Source organism: Garra rufa, chromosome 1 (genome assembly GCF_049309525.1).
Source record: "Garra rufa chromosome 1, GarRuf1.0, whole genome shotgun sequence".
Lineage (NCBI taxonomy): Eukaryota > Metazoa > Chordata > Actinopteri > Cypriniformes > Cyprinidae > Garra > Garra rufa.
The window spans coordinates 61,853,800-61,878,658 of NC_133361.1; the positions used below are offsets into that span (position 1 = coordinate 61,853,800).

A 24,859-nucleotide genomic window follows, 5' to 3' on the forward strand; every position below is an offset into this window, starting at 1 on the left:
TAAAAGGTAAGGGTTGTTGTAAGGCATTACGTGGACCTATGTAGCCATCAGAAGTACTTCCATATTAGGGTAGGGTTGCCAACTTCAGAAAAGGAAAATAAGATTGATTGATCACATCTTCTTTCAACTAGATGTGTTCTTACATGTTGCTGCATGTTGAATTAATTAAAAATAATTATGTCGTTTGCATCTGCCAAAACTGAAACAGTGAAGGGAATTGCTTTAAGCACTCACTGTGTGAAGCAAGCACGACCAGCCGGCAGAGGATGCTGCTTGGGCTTAAAGCCTTTCTCAAATTGCTATGTTCGTAAATCAAACAATGACATGTCCAAGTGATTAATTCCCACTTTAGAAAATGTTATTTTTGTGGTCTAGGTGCTCATAAGCCATATGCCTTAAATACAGGACAAAATGCCTTCTGTATGGCTTTCATACTGATTGCTTTTTTGATGCCTTAAAATATGGAATAATTGTGGATTGCACAGAATGGTTGGCAATAGGGCTGTAGCTATCGAATATTTTAGTGATAGAGTATTCTGCCGAAAATTCCGTCGAGTAATTGGATAAACCATATTTTTGCTTAATTAAAGAGCAATTTTAAATATAAAAGAGAAAATAAGAAAGGTTTCTTAAAATCATTTTATTTAAATGTATAGTATGCAACAACATTTTCAATCAAAAACAAGCATTAAGTTATTAACCCTTTTTTACTGTCTGTGATTGTACTGTGAACAATAACAAAGTTGACTGGGTTTAAAATAAAGCATTTTTTTAATTATCAAAACTAAGGTATACAATAAAATTAATTATTACTAGTAATACAAAAACACTGCCTTTAAGTCTTGCAACTTAACTTTCAAAACTAAAAGTTTCAAAATCTACAGCTCAGGCATAACATAAGCCTTTACTGTCTTGATCTTGGAATGCTTTGTGGCATTTAGGAGGCAAAACATAAGTCCATGCATGGTTTCACGCGGAGTGCTTTAAGCCAATAAAACTATAAGTTTTAAAACTTATAACTTTTGCTATATGGTTAACGTTGCGCATGTCATTTGCACTACTCCGTCGATTTCAACCCTCGAAAACGGACACTTTTGAAAACACTGTAGACCCACTGATCTTTATAGATAGTGTAGTAGTGATGCGCGGATGGTGGTTATATCCGCGGGCGCTCTGGATAATCCGCGGGTCGGGTGGGTCGGGTAATAAAAAAATGCATGCTGATTATATGCGGGTGGATGAGATAAATCATGATGCTAATATTAACTAAATTTTCTAAAACATGAATATAAAGTTTGAAGGGAGTTATGCCTGTGCTAATGCTATTAAGCATGGTAATGCAGTGGTGTAGTGCCTTGGTTGGCTTTGCGTTTACCCACTTCTCTGATGCGCATCATTCAGTAGTTTCCTGCATTATCCAAAATCATGACAGTCCACCACATGAATAGCTAATTCAATCGCATGTTAATACATTGAAATATTCCCTAAAAACACCCAGTAAAGACAGTGTCAGGAACGTGGCGCCGGCTTCTTTTGAAATATATTTGACGATTGTGCCTGATGCGACCGCGCCTGCTCTGTCCACAGATGCTGCCTGATCATTCATACGCGGTCAGGCTAGGCGCGCAATGGTACAATAATAATTATTGATTACTTATTTGAATCAGTAGATTATAACGAAAACAATACCTTAAAAATGAAAAGAAGCAGATTTTTACGATCAGGCATTTCTGAAACTGGTGAACCCAGGTAAACTTCCAAAGTCCAAGCATCCAGTATGCGTTCAAATAGTAAGTTTAGAATGGCTCTAACACAGAGAAAACCCGACCGATTTCGTCAGAGATTGCGGAGAGTCGCATCCAGATGTCAGTTAATTCTTTTCTGCGTGGATTTGGCTTAAAATCATGAGTGATTAAACGTATATAAGTGTGCAGCGATGTGCAGATCAGCTGAATCAGTCTGCTGTTATAAATTAACCATCCATTCATCATATCAGCATGCAAAACTAAGAATTACATTAAGTGTAATATGGTGATCGGGTGCAGTTATCTAAATCAGAGAAAAATATAGGTGCTGGTGGGTGGCGGGCGGTTAATGTATTTGAAGCTGCAGATTCGGGTGACGATTGAGCCCATCCGCGCATCTCTAGTGTGTAGACCCCGTTTTAGATTGAAAACTCATATAATAAATTAAAAGAGACTTCATTTTTTGTAACCGAGTTACTCAAGTTACTCGAGGAATCGTTTCAGCTCTAGTTGGCAACCCTATCAGTGACCTTTTCTTCTTGTCCTTCTTCATGTTTTTTTTTTACTGCAGTTTACACACTCACTAACTAAATGTTATTTAGAGGAGGTTTTCTTTTTTTGCCATGTTAGTACTGTTTGGAGCAGATCTTAATTCTTTTGCTACTGTGGTTTGAGCTGATTTGAGTTTTAAACTAAATTACAGTTTGTCCTGCAAGTGTGCCCAAGTCTAAATTGAGCGTACCATTTGAAACACAGGTGCGTCTGCATATGTACGCATACAAAGAACATAGACACATCGACACCTGATTTTTTATTATGGAGAATGATAAAATCTCAATATATCATCAGGAACCACAGGCATTCATTTTGTCTTACCTGTATATATATTTTTTTTAATCTCAAGTGAGAATACCCATTGACTTACATTTTATAAATCACCAAAGACCAAGGTTTCTTGAAAGGTTTGGCTGTAGACTTGCACTTGCACTGATTTGCATTCTCTGTTTTGCACCTGTGCTTCCTCTGCAAGCAACACCACTTTCAATCAGCACTTGCATTCTGCACTACCTGCAACATCACTTGCAATCTACACAAATAAATCAAAGAAATATTGCAAATGGGGTAAAAAAGCTTAAATTATTAAAAGTGTTGTATTGAAATGAGACCAATATTTTAGGTTTCAAAATGTGTCTTTGTTGCTTGTGCCTTTATTACAGGATTACAATAAATGCAGTATTCACAATGACTAGCGAATGAGAAATGAAAGCCACAATACTTTTTCCACCAGAGGGATAACAAATTATTTTAGGTCTCAGTGTTTAAAATCTTTGTTAATGGTTCTATAGTTTAAAAAAGAAGAAGAAAGTAATTAAAGAAAATTGTTTCCTGAAGTTTAATGTAATCATTTTGAAAAGAAATATGTGATATCCACTATAATTATTAATTGGATTATTGTTAACTTAATTTTTATATATCCTATATATAATATATATATATATATATATATATATATATATATATATATATATATATATATATATAATTTCACAAGAAGACTTTTTAGAGCAATTAACAATGTGTATACTTACCAAATAAAATGTAATGCATCTTAAGTAGCACAGGTATATTTGTAGCAATAGCAAAAAATACATTGTATCTGTCAAAATTATTGATTTTTCAATTATGCAAAAAAAAAAAAACATTAGGATATTAAGAAAAGATCATATTACATGAAGATATTTTGCAATTTTCCTACTGTAAATATATCAAAACCTAATTTTTTGAATAGTAATATGCTTTGTTAAGAACTTAATTTGGACAAATTTAAAGTAAATTTTCTCAATATTATTATTATTATTTTTTTTTTTTGCACCCTCAGATTACAGATTTTCAAATACTTGGATCTTGGCTAAATATTGTCCTTACCTAACAAACCATAGATCAATGAAAAGCTAAATCTCAATTTAAAAAAATAAAATCACTGGTTTTGTGGTCCAGGGTCACAAAAAATGGCAACAGATAAACATAACAATTATACAACATCAAAAATAACAACAAAACTTTATAACACTTCCAAAGCAGTTCCAACTATTCTTACAAACCTTACTGGATTAGAAATTTCCAAAAAGCAAATTCCAAAAAAATACCTTTTACGATTTGAATTGTAAAACAATTAAAATAGTATATCTAAAACCATAATTGATCCCTTTTTCAATTGTACTTATAATATAAATTGTATTTCATATTTAATATACAGTAGGAAAGTCATGTTGTTCTACAGCATGAACTGCACACACTCACATCCCAAACTGTCTTTAGCAGGACACACACTACAAGATAATCAGGATCCACACACTAAAGAAAAAAAAAAAACATTAATGACATGTATGATTTTTATTATCGTCATGTTTGCTGGACTTTATCTAGTTACTATCTAGTTAATTTTTTAGTTAAAGTTTTTTTTTTTTTAAATAACTACATAACTACGTCAAAATTTGTGCTTTCAGTATGAGTGTGTGCAGTTTACCTTTTAAAGGTCCCATATTGTCAAAATCGAAATTTCCTGTCTTTTTCCATGATAACTGAGGTCTAGGGGCTATGTAACTACCATATGAGTTTCAAAACAGTCAATCCACAGTAAACTGCACACAGCCTGCTTAAAGTAGCTGTTCATTTTCACGAGCCGCTGTGATTTCCGTAACGATGTGACGTCCGATCGACTCAGTCACCGCCTTCAGTCACCACCCCGAGCACCAACCACCGTCCCACCCTCCTTTTGTCAAACCCAGACAACATCGGGTCCATAACATTGATAAGCAACAACAACACGGAAACTAATCTAGAAAACCCCATTCAGTCGAGATGTCAACTACATCATTGCACAGGCTTCAGAACAACGTTAATATAAGAGACAGGTCAACTTCAGCCTCTTTCACAGAGCGATTCCGGTAAATACACAGATAATGTGTCCCATGATTTGTTCCGTAATTGTTTAATTTGGTTCATTCACAGTTGTTTTCCGAAATCTGTGTGTAACGACCCATAAAGACATGTGATGTTTGGATGTGAGATGTAATGCGTACGTTTCACTAAACTGAAACTAACCTGAACAAACTGTGCTTCAGCGCTGATAGTGAGGAGTTGGCTCTGCCCGATCGCCGCTTCATTCCACTTTGTACGTATTTTTTTGTCGTGAAGAGTCGCAGGGTGACATTCATCCTCACTACAACACTGCCTTTATGGTTTATGGTTTAGGCTTTTGTTCACACAGCGCCCGTTCCCGTAATTTTCCGGAATCAGCGCGCATTGTGAAAGGGGCTTTACTAAAGCAACAGTTATGTAGCTTACTGCATTCGGTGTTTGAAAAAGAAAAAACATTAATGATCATTCTGAAATATCCTGTTGAGTATCAGCAGGCTAGGCTCTCTATTGCTCTGGGTTCGGCTAGAAAGATACGTGACCGTAGTTACCTGTGAGTGGCCTGGCTGTGCGTCACTCAGAAAACAACAGGCCAATCAGAAGAGAGGCTCATGAATATTAATTACACGGGCCAAAATCGACCTGTTTTTGACAGAGCTCCTAAAAAAGGAGCTGTAAAAATATATTGAGATGGATTTTGGAACTTATACCGCAAATATATATTCCTAAGGACATCAACAACTAAAATAAACCTCCAGAAATGTGTACAATATGGGACCTTTAAGTCTTGTCAAGTTGTTTATCACAGGCTTTACATTTGAGGTCAAAAGTTTCACCCCCGGCTCTTAATGCATCAGTGAGGAAAGGAAAGGAGGTGAAGTGAGGCCATGTATGGTGACCCATACTAGGAATTTGTGCTCTGCATTTAACCCATAACCGAAGTGCACACACACAGTAGTGAATACACACCCAAATTTTCGGTCACATGGTTCATGGAGCTCTCAATAGTTCCAAACAACGCTGTCAATGTGTTTGAATGGGTTGAAGTAGGATAGACAGCAGTTTTACTATATTTGCAGCAATTGCAAGCAATTATTAACACATAATCTGCATTGATTGTGTATTGACAACTACTCTGAATAAGCTTAACAGTCGCATTTTATTCTGGGGAGTGATAAAGATTATTCCATGGAATGTCTGGATACTGGATTCTGATTGGTTGGCAGGTATGCAGTAAAACCGTTTACTGCACAGGTAGTTCCAAGTCAGTTTAATCACCGTTCAATATTAATGCGCTGCTTTAATTGATGCACGCAAAAGCACAGAGAGAGAGAGAGAGAGAGAGAGAGAGAGAGGAGATCGCATTGTGCTGCGCAGATACAAAAACTTCTTGTCAGCGCTTGCCTGCGATCCTTATTAAAATAGCCTAGATACTAGATCGCTACATTATATTCCTCAGCAACGGGGCGGTAAAGATGCTGTTTTTGAATGAATCGTTGTTTGTAGAGAGAGACGCACAGCAAGCAGGCAGGTACGCACACAGGGGCGGACTGGGACAAAATTTCAGGCCGGGAAATCTCACACTCATCCAGGCCATCCCAAAAACCCACAACAAATTCTGAAACCATGGACAATATTATTTTTTTTGTAAAACAATTATTATTATCACATAAAAAGTATAATCCATTGGCTGGTGCCACGCAAAATAATTAAAGATTATCTCTTGAACTTCCAGTTACCTTTTTATAAAAATGTAAGTATTACATTAGGACCATGAACTATTGTTTTATCTTGCCCAAATGTCAAAACTGTTAGCCTACAATAATAGCTACATCTTGATGTAAGATTGTAATAGGGATTAATTACATAATAATTTATAATTTAGCTCAAAGGGAATCGAATATGATTCAATAGGGAATTTGAACAGAATCGCTGTTTTACGGCTGTTTCAGAGTCGACGCGCGATTCATTCACAAGTCGTCTAACAGAAACTCTGCAATGGATATTACTATCCAGGATATAGTGAAAACACTATATATTAGCACAGTAGCAAAATCAGCAGTTTAAGGCAATAACTTGTAAGCACAAAACACAAGATACTTAATAAAAATATGAATTTATTGGATAAACCTAACACATACAAACTAAACTAACATAAACACACGCATTCACACAGGTTGCAGAAAGAGAAAGTGAGGAAAGAATGAGTTTATAGGAATGAAAATATGAAGTCCCAAGTTATAGCAATATGTAATTGCTTAGACCTGAACAACCATCAATCACTTAATTAACCCTCGTATTGAGTCTCTCAAAGAGGTTATTAAACTTTATATTAAAATGCACCAGTTCAGTAAGATTCTGGAGGTTACTTGCGCGTTGCCTTTGGGAATTCCTTTAGTTGCGTCGCTTCAGAAAGGGGGCTTTCCCGAGGTTGCTGATTGGTTGGTTCTGTGGTCCTTTGTGTGCTTGGGCGTTGGCTGGATATGAGAGTTGCGTGCTGTTGAAGTTGAGGTCAGCGCAGACGTTTAGGTCGGTCGCGGCTTGCACAGACTTAACTAGAAACGAAACTCTCAACGGAAAGAAATAAAAAGGATTAAAGAAAAAAACAGAAGTGGGATGGTCTCCTCATGTTTCCTTGAGGTGAGGAGGCTGGCATGCAGGCCAGGCGGCGTCGAGACGCGGCGGCGTGAAGCACGTGAAGAGCGTTGTAAGGAGTAAGAAAAGTTGCAAGAGATAAGAGAGAGATTTGAGAGTGTCCTTGGTATTTAAACTCAGCTTTTGGACACCTCCCAAAATGATGTCTTGACCAATTAGAACATTGGCTGAACTCCGGTGGGCTGCTGGTTTCACCTTCCAAACCACAAATCACAATGTTATCTTATTAGTCCCGTGATCCCAAATTCCCGCTCTTTCCAGAGATAAATTTGGACATGATTTCTATAACAAGACTATAATACATTTCGCAAAGAATTGAATTACAGGAACATTTTGAGAATGCGATTTCCAACTCAGACATATCAAACATCAATATAAACCATTAAACTATTCAATAGTTATCAAAAGGGACATACACAATGAGTGATTAAAACATAATAGGCAAATGTATGGGTTACATATATGATAGGAAGTTATACATAGAAATGAGGAGTTGCTCCTTAGTTCTTTAGCACATTTTAGGCGCATATGTACATCAATAGACAGTTTTCTGTGCCCTTCTGTGAGGGTCTGTTCTCTAAGCTGGGAGGTCAAAAGTTTAGGGAAGGAATTTCCGTTGTGTCCTGTGTGTGGGGGAAAACCAACCATATCGCTAATGACTTTAATCATGTGATGTTCAAAATGTGCATCTCTTTGACCATTAATCTTGGTTACTTGCTCCAAATTTGACAATCTCCTTATTCGAAGGATTTGATTATGAAGAAGTGTCTTTGTGTTAATTTTGCAAGTTCTTGGTTAGTTAGGTCTGCTTCAGGCTGGCGTTCTGGCGCCAGGCTATGAAACGTCAGATTTATGACGGAGGCCTCTTGTGGAATTTGAGTGTGTAGATGTAAAAGTGTTTTAACTTCTGATCGAGTCTCCTAAATTGTCTGATTCTCGCTGAAATACTACATTGAATATATCTTTAGTAAAATCCTAATATTGATTTTTTTTTTTTTTTTTTTTTTTTGCATTATCATGGGTCATGTTTTGTCCTTTTTTTTTTTTTTGGCATTTTGATTACAATTTGTATAACCAGAGTTTTACTACAAATACCATAAAGTGTAGCAAAACCTTTTTTTATTTTGTGGTTACCATAGTTTAAATATAGTAACAATGGTTTTTGGTTTTTAGTGAAAACATGGTTAATTTTTGTAAGGGTTGTATTGTTGTTAGCCTTAGCTCCCTCTAAACGTGTTATAAAACAATGTGAATATTTGTATGCTAAATTCCTACTCTTTACAAAATTATGCCATTTTGTTAATTTTGCAGCAAACTGGCTGCTATTGATAATATTTGCAAGCAGTTTAATGCTTAACTAAGAAAACAAAACTACAATAGTCTATTTACAGATGTATCTGACCTGTAAATGAAGTACTAAACAGTACAGTTTCGACCCTCTGCTCCACTTGGGCGCTCTATTCTCGAGTCTTGCATTCTTTTGGCGGACGCGCGGATGGGTGGAGCGTCCGCGTGGCGAATTGCGTTGTCAGTCAAGACAGGATTACGGTTTATTAGAGTATTATTATTGAATGGCGAAATTTGGAAATAATTACTTTAGTATATTCGACAGGCAACAGAAACAACAACAACAACAATATATATTGCGGAACCATTTGTCCTATATACTGCAGAATTCAAATTTATAAACTTAAAAATTTATTGCTAATAAATTCTGTAAAAAAAAATCTTTCTGTAATAAAAAATAATTTTCTCGTTCCAAAACTGTTCGACTTACTTTCTTCTGTGAAACACAAAAGATATTTTGTAGAATGTAACCAAACATATCTGGTTATAATTTCTACTGTATAGACATACATTACTGAATTTATCAAATTATCTTCTTTTATGTTCCACAGAATTAAGTGATAGTGAGTAGATTATGACAATTTTCATTTTGGGGTAAAATATCAGTACTTTAATATTTGTGACCCTGGACCACAAAACCAGTCATAAGGTTAAATTTTACAAAACTGAGATATATACATCATATGAAAGCTCAATAAATAAGCTTTCTATTGATGTATAGTTTGTTAGGATAGGACAATATTTGTCTGAGATACATCTATTTGAAAATCAGGAATCTGAGGGTGCAAAATAATCAAAATACTGAGAAAATCACCTTTAAAGTTGTCCAAATTAAGTTCTTAACAATGCATATTACTAATCAAAAATTACATTTTGATAGGTTTACAGTAGGAATTTTACAAAAAATCTTAATGTAACATGATCTTTACTTAATTTCCTAATGATTTTTGACATAAAAGAAAAATCAATAATTTTGACCCATACAATGTATTTTTGGCTATTGCTACAAATATACCCCAGCGACTTAAGACTGGTTTTGTGGTCCAGGGTCACATTTGTAAACAGTGAAACAAACATCTGTCGAGGAAATTTCCCTTGAGACCTCGGTAATAAAGACAAACTTAAGTAATAGTTAATAAAAAGGTTTATTCTTTGCAAAGAAGATCAACAGTCGTACAGAAACACAGGTTTGCTGCATGAGTGTGATGCAGGAGGGAGGGATTTGCTGCGCTTTATACCTCTTCACACACCCAAGGTCACAAATTGAAAACCTGCTGATACTCTCACATGGGATAGACAGAAGAAAGACATCTCTATACACTATTTACCCCAAACACTCTCTGCCATTGTCTTAAGCCTCCCCCTCCTGACCCCTAAGGTCAGCCTATGGTCTCATGAGGCCCTCAGACCCTTCCTTACTCATTTGGCACAAAGGGACTAGAGAAAGAGAGCTTCTCTGTGTACATCCCTTAACACATAAATGTATATCACATGAGCATAAAAATCACCCCTTATGAATTTTTTCACCAACAATTTCCCCCTTTAAATCATTTACTGATTACCAATCATCAAAAAAAAAGGAAAAATTCATTAATACACTCTTAAACAAACACTAGTAATTAAACATATTTTCACAACTTCACATTTGTTCTCTGGATGCCGGGCTAAACGAATAAACACTGTTATTGCATTCCTGACATGGGTCAGACCCTCAGTCACCTCTCAGATCCCAAAATAGAAATGTTATTCATATGAAACTCAAAAAAACTTCACTACTACTGGTTATATGTTTTCTATGGTTACATCTTTCTAATACATGTAATACATTTCTAAAACTCATAATGAAAATATAGCAAAACTCAAATTGTTACATCACATTTATATTCTTCATCTCTGATTTTCATATAAATGATCATTCTCTTAAGTTGGAAAAAACTTAAATATGCAAAGGCTTTTTTGTTTTGGGGTTCTTCCCCCTTTCGAAAGCAAGCCACACATTACAGTCACAGACATAAAGACAGTCAATCCCTTCGTCTTGTTGCATTGTCTCGTAACACGGACAAATGACCTGCTTAAAACCTTCGTCGTTTCATCCTGTCTTAATTCATTTCACTGTAAGTTCCACTACTGCTATCATCAGTGTCACTGATTGGTTTCTCCAAATCAAAACCCATCACCACATTATCAATCACCACCTTTGGTGAAACGCTAGATGTCACCAGTCTCTGTACTGAGCTGGAAACCAATTGCAAAATACATGGTAGACACATCAGAAGTAAAAAGACCAGCCCCAAACATCGGCAGTACAGTTGTACACAGCCAATACGCCCAACCTCCTCCGAGGCTGGTCCACCTTTCTGCTTGTATGGAATCTGTTTTTTCGGGCTCTTTTACGGCCCTTCTCATGTGCGCCACAATATTTGTAATTTTGTCGCTGTAGTCTGCCTCAAATCTCTTTACTCCATCCGCTCCTCCTCCCAGGATGTAGATGGGACCTTTTTCAGTGGCTAGCATGAATTCACGTGGTTCTCACGTCAGCTACCTTCACAGCTGTGTGTGTAGTTAGGAACACATTGAATGGGCCCAGCCACCTTTCACTCATTCCTCAGATCTCATCCCCCATGAAATCCCACGAAATCACCGGGTTTGATGTTGTGCAAGGAACTTTCAGCAACCTTTCCTTGGGCAGCTTTCACCTGTACACAAATATTAGACAACAGAGAAGACATTTCTTTGCAATAACCTAACATGTCATGCTCACACGATCCTGTTGATGGCAGCAGTTGTTTCCCCCCTCTAAGCCCACGTATGGTGGTCTGCCGAACAAAATTTCATACGGGCTCAAATTTGATCTTACCCGCTTTCTCATTCTCATGTACATGAGAACAATTGCAAAGCAACTTAATCCATGTAAGTCCAGTTTCCTCACAAATTTTGCCCATTTTGTTTTATTGCCTCATTAACAAAATGTGTGGCATTGTCTGAGCCTCTTCTACTGCTACTGCTCTTTTGCCACGTAATGTGTGTTGCAAATTATAAAAAAAATCCACAAATTTCAGTTGTTAACCCCTTTATAAACCACAATTCTTTCATTTGTGTCACTATTCCCCCTTTTTACACATGGTCTAACCCATGTGTCAAACGACAATAACGTAAAAAAGAATTATTTTAGGTAAACAAGGTCTGCCATCCACGCTACTCCAAATCCCCTCAGTCATTTTACAGGCGCCCCGCCTTCAGAGCTCCTTTTCCCTCGCTGTCGCAAAAGTCTGCATGGCCTGTAAAGATGAAAAAATGTTTTCATTAGTTTTGGAGAGAGTTTCAGATAAGAGGGTGCACTCCTGTTTGTCTGTCGGCTGTGAGGCCGCTGTCCTTGCATTCCCTAGAGAAACAGAGTCTTTTCTGGTTAGGGTGAGCCGCACATTTGCAAATGGCTATCCTTTCCCTAAAAAAAAATCTCTAATAAAGCTGCCAAAATGGAGATTATGAACTATTGGGCGCCCATCTAAATTTTAAAATCTTGAAAAAACTCAAAGTGTAACACACTTATTCGTCCTGAGTTTTCACGCTTCTGTTAGAGTCACAAGCTCTGCTGCTTGTGCTAAATAGTGTGATGGCAACGAGCCAAATGTCACAATTTCAAATTCAGTCATCACAGAATAGTCAACTTTGTTCTGACCTGTTTGTGGATCTCTGAACGCTGAACCATCCACAAAGAGGACACTTTCAGTTTCAAGTTGTACGTCAGAAAGATCTGCATGTGGCGTACTCACTTGATCAAGCGCAGTCAGACAACAGTTGTTCCTCCCCATCCTCCTCTGTCCGAAGGAGGGTGGCAGGATTCAAGGTTGTGCAACGTTTAACGCTATTCTCGAAATATCGAGCAAGATAGTGTGGTATCACGACCACCGAGCCGTCAATATATGCAATGTTTTCTGTTCATGCAGAATCATGGACACTGTGTGCCAGACAATCAATGTCAGGTCAGGGCACCCTAAGAAATCTCTAGACATCATCAAGGCCTTCTCAGCAGATGCCACTGCCTTCAGACAGCAAGGCAGGCCTGCTACTACTGGTTCTAGCTTGATTGGAAAAAATAGGCCACAGGTCACAGTCTGTCTCCATGAAACTGCAATAAAACAGAAATCCTAAACCCATTTTTCTCATCTACTATCTGCACAAACGGCCGATCACCATTTGGAAGGCCCAAAGCAGGCGCTTGAGTTAACTCAATTTTCATGTTGACAATTTGTCCACTCAATTTTGTCGGTGGATTTTAGCCCCTTTTCCTACTGTTAGGCTTCTTAGGGGTTGTTCCAGAATTGCATAATTGGGGATGAACGTTCTGCAATACGAACACATTCCCAAAAATGACAACATTTGTTTTTTTGTGATCGGTTTTGGTACATTCTTTATACCTTCAACACGCTTGTCAGACAGAGATTTTACAATTTGGTGTTATGACATGTCCCAAAAATGTTACCTGTTGTTTTGCAAATTGCAATTTTTGACAGGCTGACTTTGTGGCCCTCCTCAGCCAAATGTTTCAGGAGGGTCACAGAGTCTGCTACGCAGGTAGCTTCGTCTAGAGAACACAAAAAATATCATCAATATACTGCAATAAAACAATACCCTCTGATAATTTAAGCGGTTCCAAACTTCTTTTCAGCGCTTCGTTGAATTTAGTTGGCGATTCGGCAAAATTTCGAGCTAACTGTTGAAAGCAATAGCCTTTGCCATTAAATTCAAATGCAAACCAGTATTGGCTCTCTTTTGCCACTGGCACACTGAAAAATGCATTAGCCAAATCAATCACTGAAAAGAAGTTTGCATCAGCCGGTATCTGAGAAAGGATTGTATAAGGATTAGGCACCAAAGGAGCTCTCTTTATTGTCGCTGCGTTTACTGCCTGTAAATCCTGTACAAACCTCCATTCGGCCGGCTGACCTTTGTCTCTTATTTATTTTCACTGGAAAAATTGGAGTTCTAACTGGCGAATCATCCCATGGAATTATCACCCCCTCCTTCAGTAAGGATTCAAACACTGGACTTATTCCCTCAATTGCCTCTTTTCTTAGTGGATATTGATGTTGACACGGCCTGTAATCAGATTTTGGAGTGATTACACGTGGTTCACATCCTTTAATTAACCCCACATCATATTTGTGTTTGGCCCATACATGTGATGGTACCTCTGCCAGTGCTGAATGAATATCTGAGGGCTCAACATTTACCATGCACTGATTCTCCCAGTCAGTTTTGTCATTTAGAATTGGTCTTATAATTCTTTCAACCTCAATTTTGCATTCAACTGTCATCATAAATGCTTTCAAAGTCTCACTGTGTTTCAATCCTGAGTCTATTTCTCTCCAGTCTAAACTATCGACACATTGTTTTATAAACAAACCAACCTCTGCCCAAGCCTGTCCTTCAGCCTTCGCTAACGACAAATGTGGAACTGTCTGCTCTGTACATTGTTTAGACTGCGCCTCTGAAAGGCATGCTGCCAACGCACACACATCCTTTCGCCAAAACATTTTGTCAAAAACTCAGAGTCTCTGCACAAGTCTGCTCAAACCAATCTTTTTCATAGTTTTCATCCCTTTCCACTACGACATGTGACGTACAATGCAAATCATCAGGTGCCATTATTTCTGCCTCAGAGCATGTTACACATTCCCTAGCTTTTTCGCACATCACTGTAGCCCAATCATGATTTATGATGTGCCATTCGTAAGCCCATTGAGACTCTTCGTGCAAACAGCTCCATTGCTCATCTCCTTCCACACATCTGACACCCGTGAGATCAACAATGAGCCTCAAATTTAGTTTGCACATCAGATCTCGTCCTAAAATGGGTACGGGACAAGTTTTTGAAAGCAAGAATGCATGTTTTAGCACCCTTCCTGTTTCTGTTTCGCAAATTAATGGTTCTGTAAATCTCTCAAATATTGTACGTCCTGACGCACAGAGAGATCCAGAAACATGATCTGTTAGCTCTGGTACACATGGTAAGTCACATAGTCGCACGGTTGACCTTCTAGCCCCTGAATCAGCTAAAAATTCAATTCGTTTTCCCTGAACTATCAGTGAATATTTCGGCATTTCTTTAAACGCCTCAGACTTATACATAGCATACTGCTTTTCAACAGCATCATCATTCATTTCAGACACAGACACAGGAAAGCAAGCTTTTTCTTCATTGCAAAGAGCAGTCAGTACATCAGTGTATTTGTATGCGTATGCGTATGTGTGTGTAATTGATTTATATTCACTTCCCTTTACTTGTGGCCGCTCGCTCGTCTCCTCCTCCCCCTCCTGCTCCCCGTTCCCCTCCTGGCATCAGTCCGATCCATTTTTCCTCTTGCTTCTTCGCTTTGGGGCAAATCTCAGCCCAATGTCCATCCTGTTTTGCATGCACGGCATTTGGAGCAGCCTCTGAAGTCATGGTCGTCGGTCTCACATATCCAGCAGCTCCACTTGCGCTGAGGTTTCGCTGGGTCCTTCTTCTTTTTCCCTCTGCCCCAGCCTTTGCGGTTCTCTCTTCGCGCACCTGTGGCTATCTTCGCCAAACTCAGCTTTAGATCTCTGTCCATTCTGGCCTGTTTCTTCTCACGCTTCTTTCTCTGCAGCTTATCAGTGTGTCGCGCGTGAATCAAAACTGTGGCCAATCTTACTTCTCTGAACTCAATGCAGGAAATTTTTACCTTTTCCGCAATGTCCGGTCTCAGTCCGTCCAGGAAGGCATTTCTCAAATGACTCTCCCATCTCCCCGGCTCTTGACCTCTGTCCGCCGGTTCCGTCAGACCTGAGAATTGGTTGAATGCCTCGTGCAGGCGGCAGTAGTACTCATCGACCCTTTCATCTTTCTCCTGCTGGCATCGGCTGACTCTGGACATGTCGATTCGCATCGGAAACGTGTCTTTGATCGTGTCAACGACCCTGTCCACAGCTCTCCGGTATTCATAATTTGCGGGATCATCCCAGTCGCTGCTCTTCCTTCTGTAATCGTCCTCTGGCACTCTGCCCCTGATCTTGTACCAGTTCGTCAGCCCCAGCTTTGACAGCAAAAGTCTCCTTAGCTCCATCATCGTCGGGCTGAATTCTTCTTGCGGTGCTGTAGGGTGTTTCGGAGGGGAGCAGTCGAGGTCGGGATCAACTTTCCAAGCACGCAGCTCGGCCACAGGGTAGTGATGAACATTGTACGGCGGTGGAACATGTTTAAAGACAGAAACATCAGACATATCAGTACTTGTGATTAATGCAAATGTTTTTCCTTCTTTTAATTTCCTAATTTCCTCTTCACTCACTTTTAATTCCTTCAACATTTCATCAATCACAATCCCACTATCTCCTATTATTGACTGCATTTTTTCCATTTTCGTTTCTTTCCCCCTCATTGCTTTCTGTAAAACTCTTCTTTCTCTTCTCTCTGCCTCCCTAAGCCAACAATTCACCGTCTCCTCACATTCCTTACACACATGCCTCTTACAACATTTCTTTGGCACCTCACTGCCCTCCCTAACTGACTCTTTCACTGCTTTCAGCTTCACAACACTCAAGGTTCCCTCCCTAGGAAACTCATGATACATAATCAGTTTTTCTATGTCCAAAATACACTTTTCACCCACCGACTTTCTCATTTGCCTAAATGTCGGCGTATCATATTTCTCAATTTTGCTCTGAGATTTCCCCATACTGACGCTTGACCACTTTTTCCAAAGTGTACCTTTTTCCCTAGCCGGGCGCGCCCTATACCCTGTCAGACGTCTCCAACAGGACCAATCTTTCACCCAAGATTGGAGAGGTCGAAGCTTTCCCACTTCCAAATCTACCCCCCGCAGACTTCCACTGCGTGGTTGCGATCAGTACCCTCTGGTACGTCTCTCGCGCGTAGATTTTGTCAATTGTCAGTATGGTTCGTCCCCTTTTTCCAAATTTACCTATTTACTTTCAATTTACCTTTTTCCCCCAAAAAGAAAATAATCAAGTCTGTCTCTTACCCGAGAGTCTCAGTTTTGGAGGCTTGATTTGGTTCGTTTGATGATTCCAGTGGTGCTCCTCCGGCCCTCGGCGGGACGGCCCCTGTCTCCCTTAATCCTAGTCGGGGTTAGGGCTGAACATCTATTGTTCAGGATTACGGTCACCGTTCCGCTGTCAGGTCAGAAGACACAGCCATGAAATCCCATACTTCTGACGCCAAGTTTGTCGAGGAAATTTCCCTTGAGACCTCGGTAATAAAGACAAACTTAAGTAATAGTTAATAAAAAGGTTTATTCTTTGCAAAGAAGATCAACAGTCGTACAGAAACACAGGTTTGCTGCATGAGTGTGATGCAGGAGGGAGGGATTTGCTGCGCTTTATACCTCTTCACACACCCAAGGTCACAAATTGAAAACCTGCTGATACTCTCACATGGGATAGACAGAAGAAAGACATCTCTATACACTATTTACCCCAAACACTCTCTGCCATTGTCTTAAGCCTCCCCCTCCTGACCCCTAAGGTCAGCCTATGGTCTCATGAGGCCCTCAGACCCTTCCTTACTCATTTGGCACAAAGGGACTAGAGAAAGAGAGCTTCTCTGTGTACATCCCTTAACACATAAATGTATATCACATGAGCATAAAAATCACCCCTTATGAATTTTTTCACCAACACATCTTATTTTAGACACTGATATTGATCTTTAATCAGGCTCTTATTGAATTAATATTTTACTTAAATTAAAATTAATTAGAACTATGCTGGAAAAGATTCGCGTTCAAGCACAAGCAATAGGCTGAAACTTGCCACAAAGCACCGGCAAAAGTAAATAACAATAAATGTGTCTGGGCAAGAGTAAGGACAAATCTGAATTATTTATTAATAAACTAGTGTATTCTGAGTCAGTGTCGCAAAGACCTTTTTTTTTTTTTTTTGGACGCGCCTTTAGAGAGAAATTAATCTTTACGGATTACATAATGAAAGAGCTTTTGTTTTCGATTTGTTTTATTTTGTTAAGTAATAATTTAAAGCTTTCTATAGATATATTTATCATGTCTGTGAGGCATATATTTCCCTTTATTTTTGTTAAGCGCTCCTGTTCAAGAACGAGACGGAAGAAACCGCATAATTTTTGTTTTATTTTATAAAAACACTGTAACGCTTTTTGATTACTCGTAACTTTGTGAGCAAAAATTATGGATAATTTTAAATTGCTTCCACTGAAAATAATGCAAGTGGTTGCGCTGGCGCCTTGATGTCCTGCAAAGCGGCTTTAGCTTCCAATTTCTGCACAAACATTGTACTTTAACGTTTAAACTAACATTGTTTTATACTTTAACTGTTTTATATCTATAGAATTTATTTTAGACAAGTCGTGATGATTTGAGAGGGCAAACTGATCAAACAGACAATGATCAGTCTTCCGCTTGGCGCTGTTGGTTAAAAAAAGGAGGAAAAATATATTTTTGTCCCGTCCATTGCTTCACCACTACTTCGAGAATGAACCCAGCATAAATATGCAGATGTCATTCCCAAAACATAGTAGCATGTATGTGTCCGAAAAACAAAAGTTTCATACAAATTCTGAATGGATTATAGCCTGGAAAGTGCAAAGCGCGCTCCCTTTATTATGACTAAAAGCGTCACCAATCTTAGTTCATAGAGATCTCACAAAGTTCCGTTATAATTAATAAAGCTCTATAAACTACACAAAGAATCTTGTATTTACATGGCGTCTACACTTAGTCATGAGATGATTCACGAGAGCGCAAAATGGCACTTATTAAAAAATACACTTTTGGGTTGTTTGCTTTTTGCAGTTTCGAATGCACTGTAATGTAAAATAGTGCCGTCTCTCTCTTTGGCGATCGGCCCACTACTCCACCGGCCCACCGGGAATGTCCCGGTGCTCCCGATGGCCAGTACATCCCTGTATGCACATATACACACACACACACACACACACACACACACACACACACACACACACACACAGACAACTGTCATCTCTCTTGCCTTCACACTCTCTCTTGGTCGATCGATAATTTACTGAAACAAATGCTATATTTCATTCAAATAAATGTGATTAAAATGTAAAACAATTATGCAATTTCTTCAATTTACCAGCGACTGTGCTTGAGAAGCGCTGAAATGAATGGGTTTCAATGCAGGAACTATTGGTTGTTTGGAACTATTGGCCGCTCCATGACACACTTTACTTCCACATTCCTCAGTTCCTATGGAAGCCTATGGGAGTGTCGCAACTCTGTTTCTAAACGGCTCTGGGTTGCAAGGATTATGTTATGTGGTTGCTAAGGTACTTGGGAAGTGTTGCTAAAAAAACAAAAACAAAACTGGATTATTCAGGTAACAACACAGTATTAAGAATCAAGGGGATGTAAACTTTTGAACAGGGTTGTTTTTATAAATTCAACTATTATTTTCTCTTGTGGACTATATGTATACATCCTTTACGTGAAATATCTTATCCAGGTCAGTACTAAAAAAAAAAAAAAAAAAAAAAAAACATGCATTTTGTATGATCCCTCTTATTTTGTTAAAATAATTAACATTTGTAAGATTCTGAAAGGGGGATGTAAACTTTTCAAATTGAAAAACACCATTATAAAGAAAAATATTGAAGGAACCAGCAGTGAATTAGTCTTCTGGGTTCTGACATCATATCTACAACCACTCCATGCAAGTGACGATTGTGACGTCAATTGCAGAGGAAGCGCAGGTGCAAGTCTGCAGACCAAACCTTATAAAGGTTTCAGCTAAAAATCTTCTTTACTGTTTTACTGAAGAGAAAATTCACTTACATCTTGGATGACCTGAGTGTGAGTAAAATAACAGCCAATTTTTATTATTGGGTGAAATATCCCTTTAATTACTTTAAAAACAGTGACGTTGTCTTTTCTAAGAAATATAATGTAACTATTAAGTAGTGACAGTATGTTATTAATAAAATAATAGTTGTGCACAACAAGTTTGTGTGCTCCTGAATGTTTATCTGTGTGTGTTACTGTCTATTAGCATGATGTGAACACTTTTCCATGTCACTAGCATATTTCAGAAGATTGTTACTAGCATGATTAACAAGTTCCTAGCATGTTGTAAGCATGATTAGTAAGTTAGTAGCATGTTACTAGCATTATTACAAAGTTAGTAGCATGTTACTAGCATTATTACAAAGTTAGTAGCATGTTACTAGCATTATTACAAAGTTAGTAGCATGTTACTAGCATTATTACAAAGTTAGTAGCATGTTACTAGCATTATTACAAAGTTAGTAGTATGTTACTAGCATGATTAGCAAGTTAGTAGCATGTCACGATCCGATTCCAAAACGATTCTTGATCTACATTTTTTCCCCAATTAATTCTTCTGCTGTGCAAATACAACTTTACAATTTTAAAAACATGTAAAATTTCAGTTTCTATGTTTTTTGTTTATAGTTGGAATCTCTGTAAAAGTAGGTGTGTCAACCTTCACTGATTTCAAGATTCAGTTTTCATTAACAACTAAATATCACGATGAACACATTCTCAGTTTTCAATAGTACTGCACATGGCTACATTTTCATATTTGTTTTATATCAAATTTAATTTGGGCCAACTTTACTTTATTTTTTAAATTATGTAAGCAAGGTACTTTTTAAAACAATTACTTATTTAAAATAAGTTTTCTTCAGGTATCCGAAAGTTTACAGACAATAGTTGAGGTGACACTTTTATTTACCAGGTATGCTGAGTGCTAAAACCACCAGTAATACCAAAAATAATAATATCTTTACATTATTTAGACACCAATAAAATCAGAGACGAAATCATATTTTAATATTTCCTCTTTTTCCTGTTTATTATTATTTTAAAAAATATATATACATTTTATATAGGCAATTTTTTTCTGTGTACTTTAAACTTTTGAATTGTTGAGAAATTATGAAAATATACATATTATATATAATATACAAAAATACAATACATTTTTGGCAATCAGGATCTGGCAGCAACAGCGCGTTTTTCCGCTTGGGCGAGCGCTTCTCGGACAGCTTACCCCGCGAATGAAATCACGCACATGACAGCAAAACAGAATGCGCATCAATTCTGAGGAGTCAAGGAAGATGCGGAGAATCTGCTTGCCCAGAAGATTCAAATAAGGGATTCATTTATAAGCATGTTTATATTATTTAACACGTGAACGCATTCTCTCTGACCGCCTGAGTATGCAGGGCATTAGCAGCTTACTGTATATGGACGGAACGCCAATGATGCACAGATCTATTTCGATATATCAGATGTTTGGTCCTGCTCTGAAAACATAACTGACTGTATGTACAGTTTCGTTTGAAACTATTCCAAAATGCAAGTGCATTTAACCGCATCCGCAATCGAGCTTTAGGACGAACAAACACAAAGCGCACGTGAGTCTGTCAGTGCAACAGTTTCTTGCATTCCAGACGGCAGAAATGAACGCATATCTAAAGTAAAACACGACGGATGGAAGCACACTGTCAAGCATTATGCGCACGTGTCTCACAGTGCAAATTCTGTGCGCTGTAGCCAGCCGCATCTCTAGCGCGCACACGTGCCATATGCAGAAAAAAAACAAGCTCAGAATCGATTCTGAAATATTAGGAATCGATTCAGAATCGTTGAAGAGAGAATCTCGATGCATCGATTTTTTTCTCCCACCCCTAGTTACTAGCATAATTAGCAAGGTAGTAGCATGTTACTAGCATTATTATAAAGTTAGTAGCATGTTACTATCATAATTAGCAAGGTAGTAGCATGTTACTAGCATTATTATAAAGTTAGTAGCATGTTACTACCATGATTAGCAAGTTACTAGCATGTTACTAGCATGATTAAAAAGTTAGTAGAATGTTACTAGCATGATTAGCAGGTTACTAGCATTTTACTAGCATGATTAGCAAGTTAGTAGAATGTTACTAGCATGATTAAAAAGTTAGTAGAATGTTACTAGCATGATTAGCAGGTTACTAGCATGTTACTACCATGATTAGCAAGTTACTAGCATGTTACTAGCATGATTAAAAAGTTAGTAGAATGTTACTAGCATGATTAGCAGGTTATTAGCATGTTACTAGCATGATTAGCAGGTTACTAGCATGTTACTAGCATGATTAGCAAGTTAGTAGAATGTTACTAGCATGATTAGCAAGTTATTAGAATGTTACTAGCATGATTAGCAAGTTACTAGCATGATTAGCAAGTTAGTAGAATGTTACTAGCATGATTAGCATGTTACTAGCATGATTAGCAAGTTAGTAGAATGTTACTAGCATGATTAGCAGGTTACTAGCATGTTACTAGCATGTTACTAGCATGATTAGCAAGTTAGTAGAATGTTACTAGCATGATTAGCAGGTTACTAGCATGTTACTAGCATGTTACTAGCATGATTAACAAGGTAGTAACATGTTACTAGCATGATTAGCAAGTTACTAGCATGATTAGCAAGTTAGTAGAATGTTACTAGCATGATTAGCAAGTTACTAGCATGATTATCAAGTTAGTAGAATGTTACTAGCATGATTAGCAAGTTACTAGCATGATTAGCAAGTTAGTAGAATGTTACTAGCATGATTAGCAAGTTACTAGCATGATTAGCAAGTTAGTAGAATGTTACTAGCATGATTAGCATGTTACTAGCATGATTAGCAAGTTACTAGCATGTTACATGTTGCTGAGCTGTTGCTAGGATACCCAGAGTGGCTGCTAGGGTGTTGTTGCTATGTGGTTGCTAGGAGGTTGCTATGCAGTCGCTAGGCTTTACTAGCATGTTATTGGCATGTTACTAGAAGAACAAAACTAGAATGTGCAAAAGTTAAAGCAGGACAAGAATTCATCTGTGTGGATTATATTATTAATATAATTATTATTTTATTTATTTATTATTATTATTATTATTATTATTATTATTATGAGATGAATGTCTCTGTGTGTGTTTTCTAGTGTGGATCATGGAGGAGAGTTCAGGATCACATCAGGTCCTCAAAAATGTAAGTCCACAAACAGACTCACAGTTTTCTTGTTTGTTGTTTAGTTGTAAATGTGTCTCTTGTAATGTGTGTCTTGTGTTCAGATGCCTGTGATCTCACACTGGATACAAACACAGCGAACAAACACCTCACTCTGTCTGACGACAACAGAAAGGCGACATGTGTGGATGAGCCACAGTCATATCCTGATCATCCAGACAGATTTGATGGGTATAATTATCAGGTTCTGAGTGTTGAGAGTCTGACTGGACGCTGTTACTGGGAGACTGAATGGAGTGGAGATTATGTTCATATATCAGTGTCTTATAAAGAGATCAAGAGGAAAGGAGGGGGTAATGACAGTGTGTTTGGATCTAATGTGAACTCCTGGAGTCTGATCTGCTCTAATCACGGATTCTCTGTCTGGCACAATAATAAGCGCACTGAGATATCTGCTGGTTCAGGCTCCTGTAAGAGAGTAGGAGTGTATCTGAACGAGTCGAACGGCACTCTGTCCTTCTACAGCGTCTCTGACAAACACAAACTCACACACTTACACACATTCACACACACATTCACTCACACACTACACGCTGGATTTAGACTTTATTATCCAAACTCTTCAGTGTCTCTGTGTGACATTAAACACAACTGAATAACACACATCTCTGTAACACACACACATTACACAAAATCACACACTAATACACACTAATACTAGTGTTTGTGGAAATGTGAAGATATTATTATTATTATTATTATTATTATTATTATTATTACTGTGAGATGTTTGAAAGCAACATTCAAAAGCACTGCTAGAAACAAGTGTCTGTGAAACTGAACATTAATCATTAAACATTTCCTTTGAATCTCTTCATTTTTGAGTCACAGATACTTTCTCAGTCAAAACTGACAGAAGACCAAACATTTAACATCTTCCTTCAAGAAAATCAATGTTATATATTTTAATAATATATTTTGATTATTATTTAGCATTTTGAGGAGATTATATTATAGTATTCAATTCCTGTTAAAGAAATTAAGAGCTATTTTTCCATTAAAATTAATTAAACTGAGTCTCTCTATTTTTCGGGTCACACTTGCTGCTTGAAATCTAACTTTTTTTTTTTTTTTTTGAAAATTAATTTTATATATTATTATTACTAATACACACAAATACTAATACTAGTGTTTGTGGAAATGTTAAGATCTTATTATTATTATTATTATTATTATTATTATTACTGTGAGATGTTTGAAAGCAACATTCAAAAGCACTGCTAGAAACAAGTTTATATTATAGTATTCAATTCCTGTTAAAAAAAATTAAGAGCTATTTTTCCATTAAAATTAATTAAACTGAGCCTTTATTTTCGGGTCACACTTGGTGCTTAAAATCTAACTTTTTTTTATTATTTTTTTGGAAAATTAATTTTATATATTTTTGATTAATAATATATTTTGATTATTATTTAAAATTTTGAGGACATTTTATGATAGTATTAAATTTTTATGAATAAATTAAGAGCTATATTTCCATCAAAATTAATTAAACTGAGCCTCTTTATTTTTGGGTCACACTTGCTGCTTGAAATGTTTTTTTTTTTTTGTTTTTTTTTTTTGTTTTTTTTTTTTAAGAAAATCAATGTAATATATTATTGTTTAATAATATATTTGATTATTATTTAACATTTTAAGGATATTTTATCATAGTGTTTCAGTTTTATTAAAAATTTTAGAGCTATTTTTCCATAAAAATTAATTAAACTGAGCCTCTTTATTTTTCGTGTCACACTTGCTGCTTGAAATCTAACCTTTTTTTTTTTTTTAAGGAAAATTAATGTAATATATTTTTGATTAATAATATATTTTGATTATTATTTAGCATGTATGATAGTATTTCAGTTTTATGAAAAAAATTAATGAGCTATTTTTCCATTATCCTTTATTTTCGGGTCACACTTGCTTGAAATCTTTTTTTTTTAGGAAAATCAATGTAATATATTTTTGATTAATAATATATTTTGATTATTATTTAGCATTTTAAGGATATTTTATGATAGTATTTCAGTTTTATGAAAAATTTAAGAGCTATATTTCCATCAAAATTAATTAAACTGAGCCTCTTTATTTTTCGGGTCACACTTGCTGCTTGAAATCTAACTTTTTTTTTTTTTTTTTTTTTTTTTTTAGAAAATCA

At 37.0% G+C, this 24,859-nt stretch overlaps 2 protein-coding genes across 4 annotated transcripts in view; both read left to right on the forward strand.

Annotated features, from left to right (window-relative positions):
• LOC141338211 (uncharacterized) overlaps positions 1 to 23,735 on the forward strand; it is a 34,938-nt gene extending 11,203 nt beyond the window's left edge. The window contains exons 8-9 of the mRNA XM_073843761.1: positions 22,634 to 22,680; positions 22,764 to 23,735. Coding sequence (XP_073699862.1) covers positions 22,634 to 22,680; positions 22,764 to 23,314 — 598 coding nt within the window. The 3' untranslated portion in view covers positions 23,315 to 23,735. The remainder of the gene's footprint in view (positions 1 to 22,633; positions 22,681 to 22,763) is intronic.
• The window catches only part of LOC141337759 (NACHT, LRR and PYD domains-containing protein 3-like), an 887,345-nt gene that overhangs the window by 553,408 nt on the left and 309,078 nt on the right, over positions 1 to 24,859 (forward strand). The window lies entirely within an intron of this gene.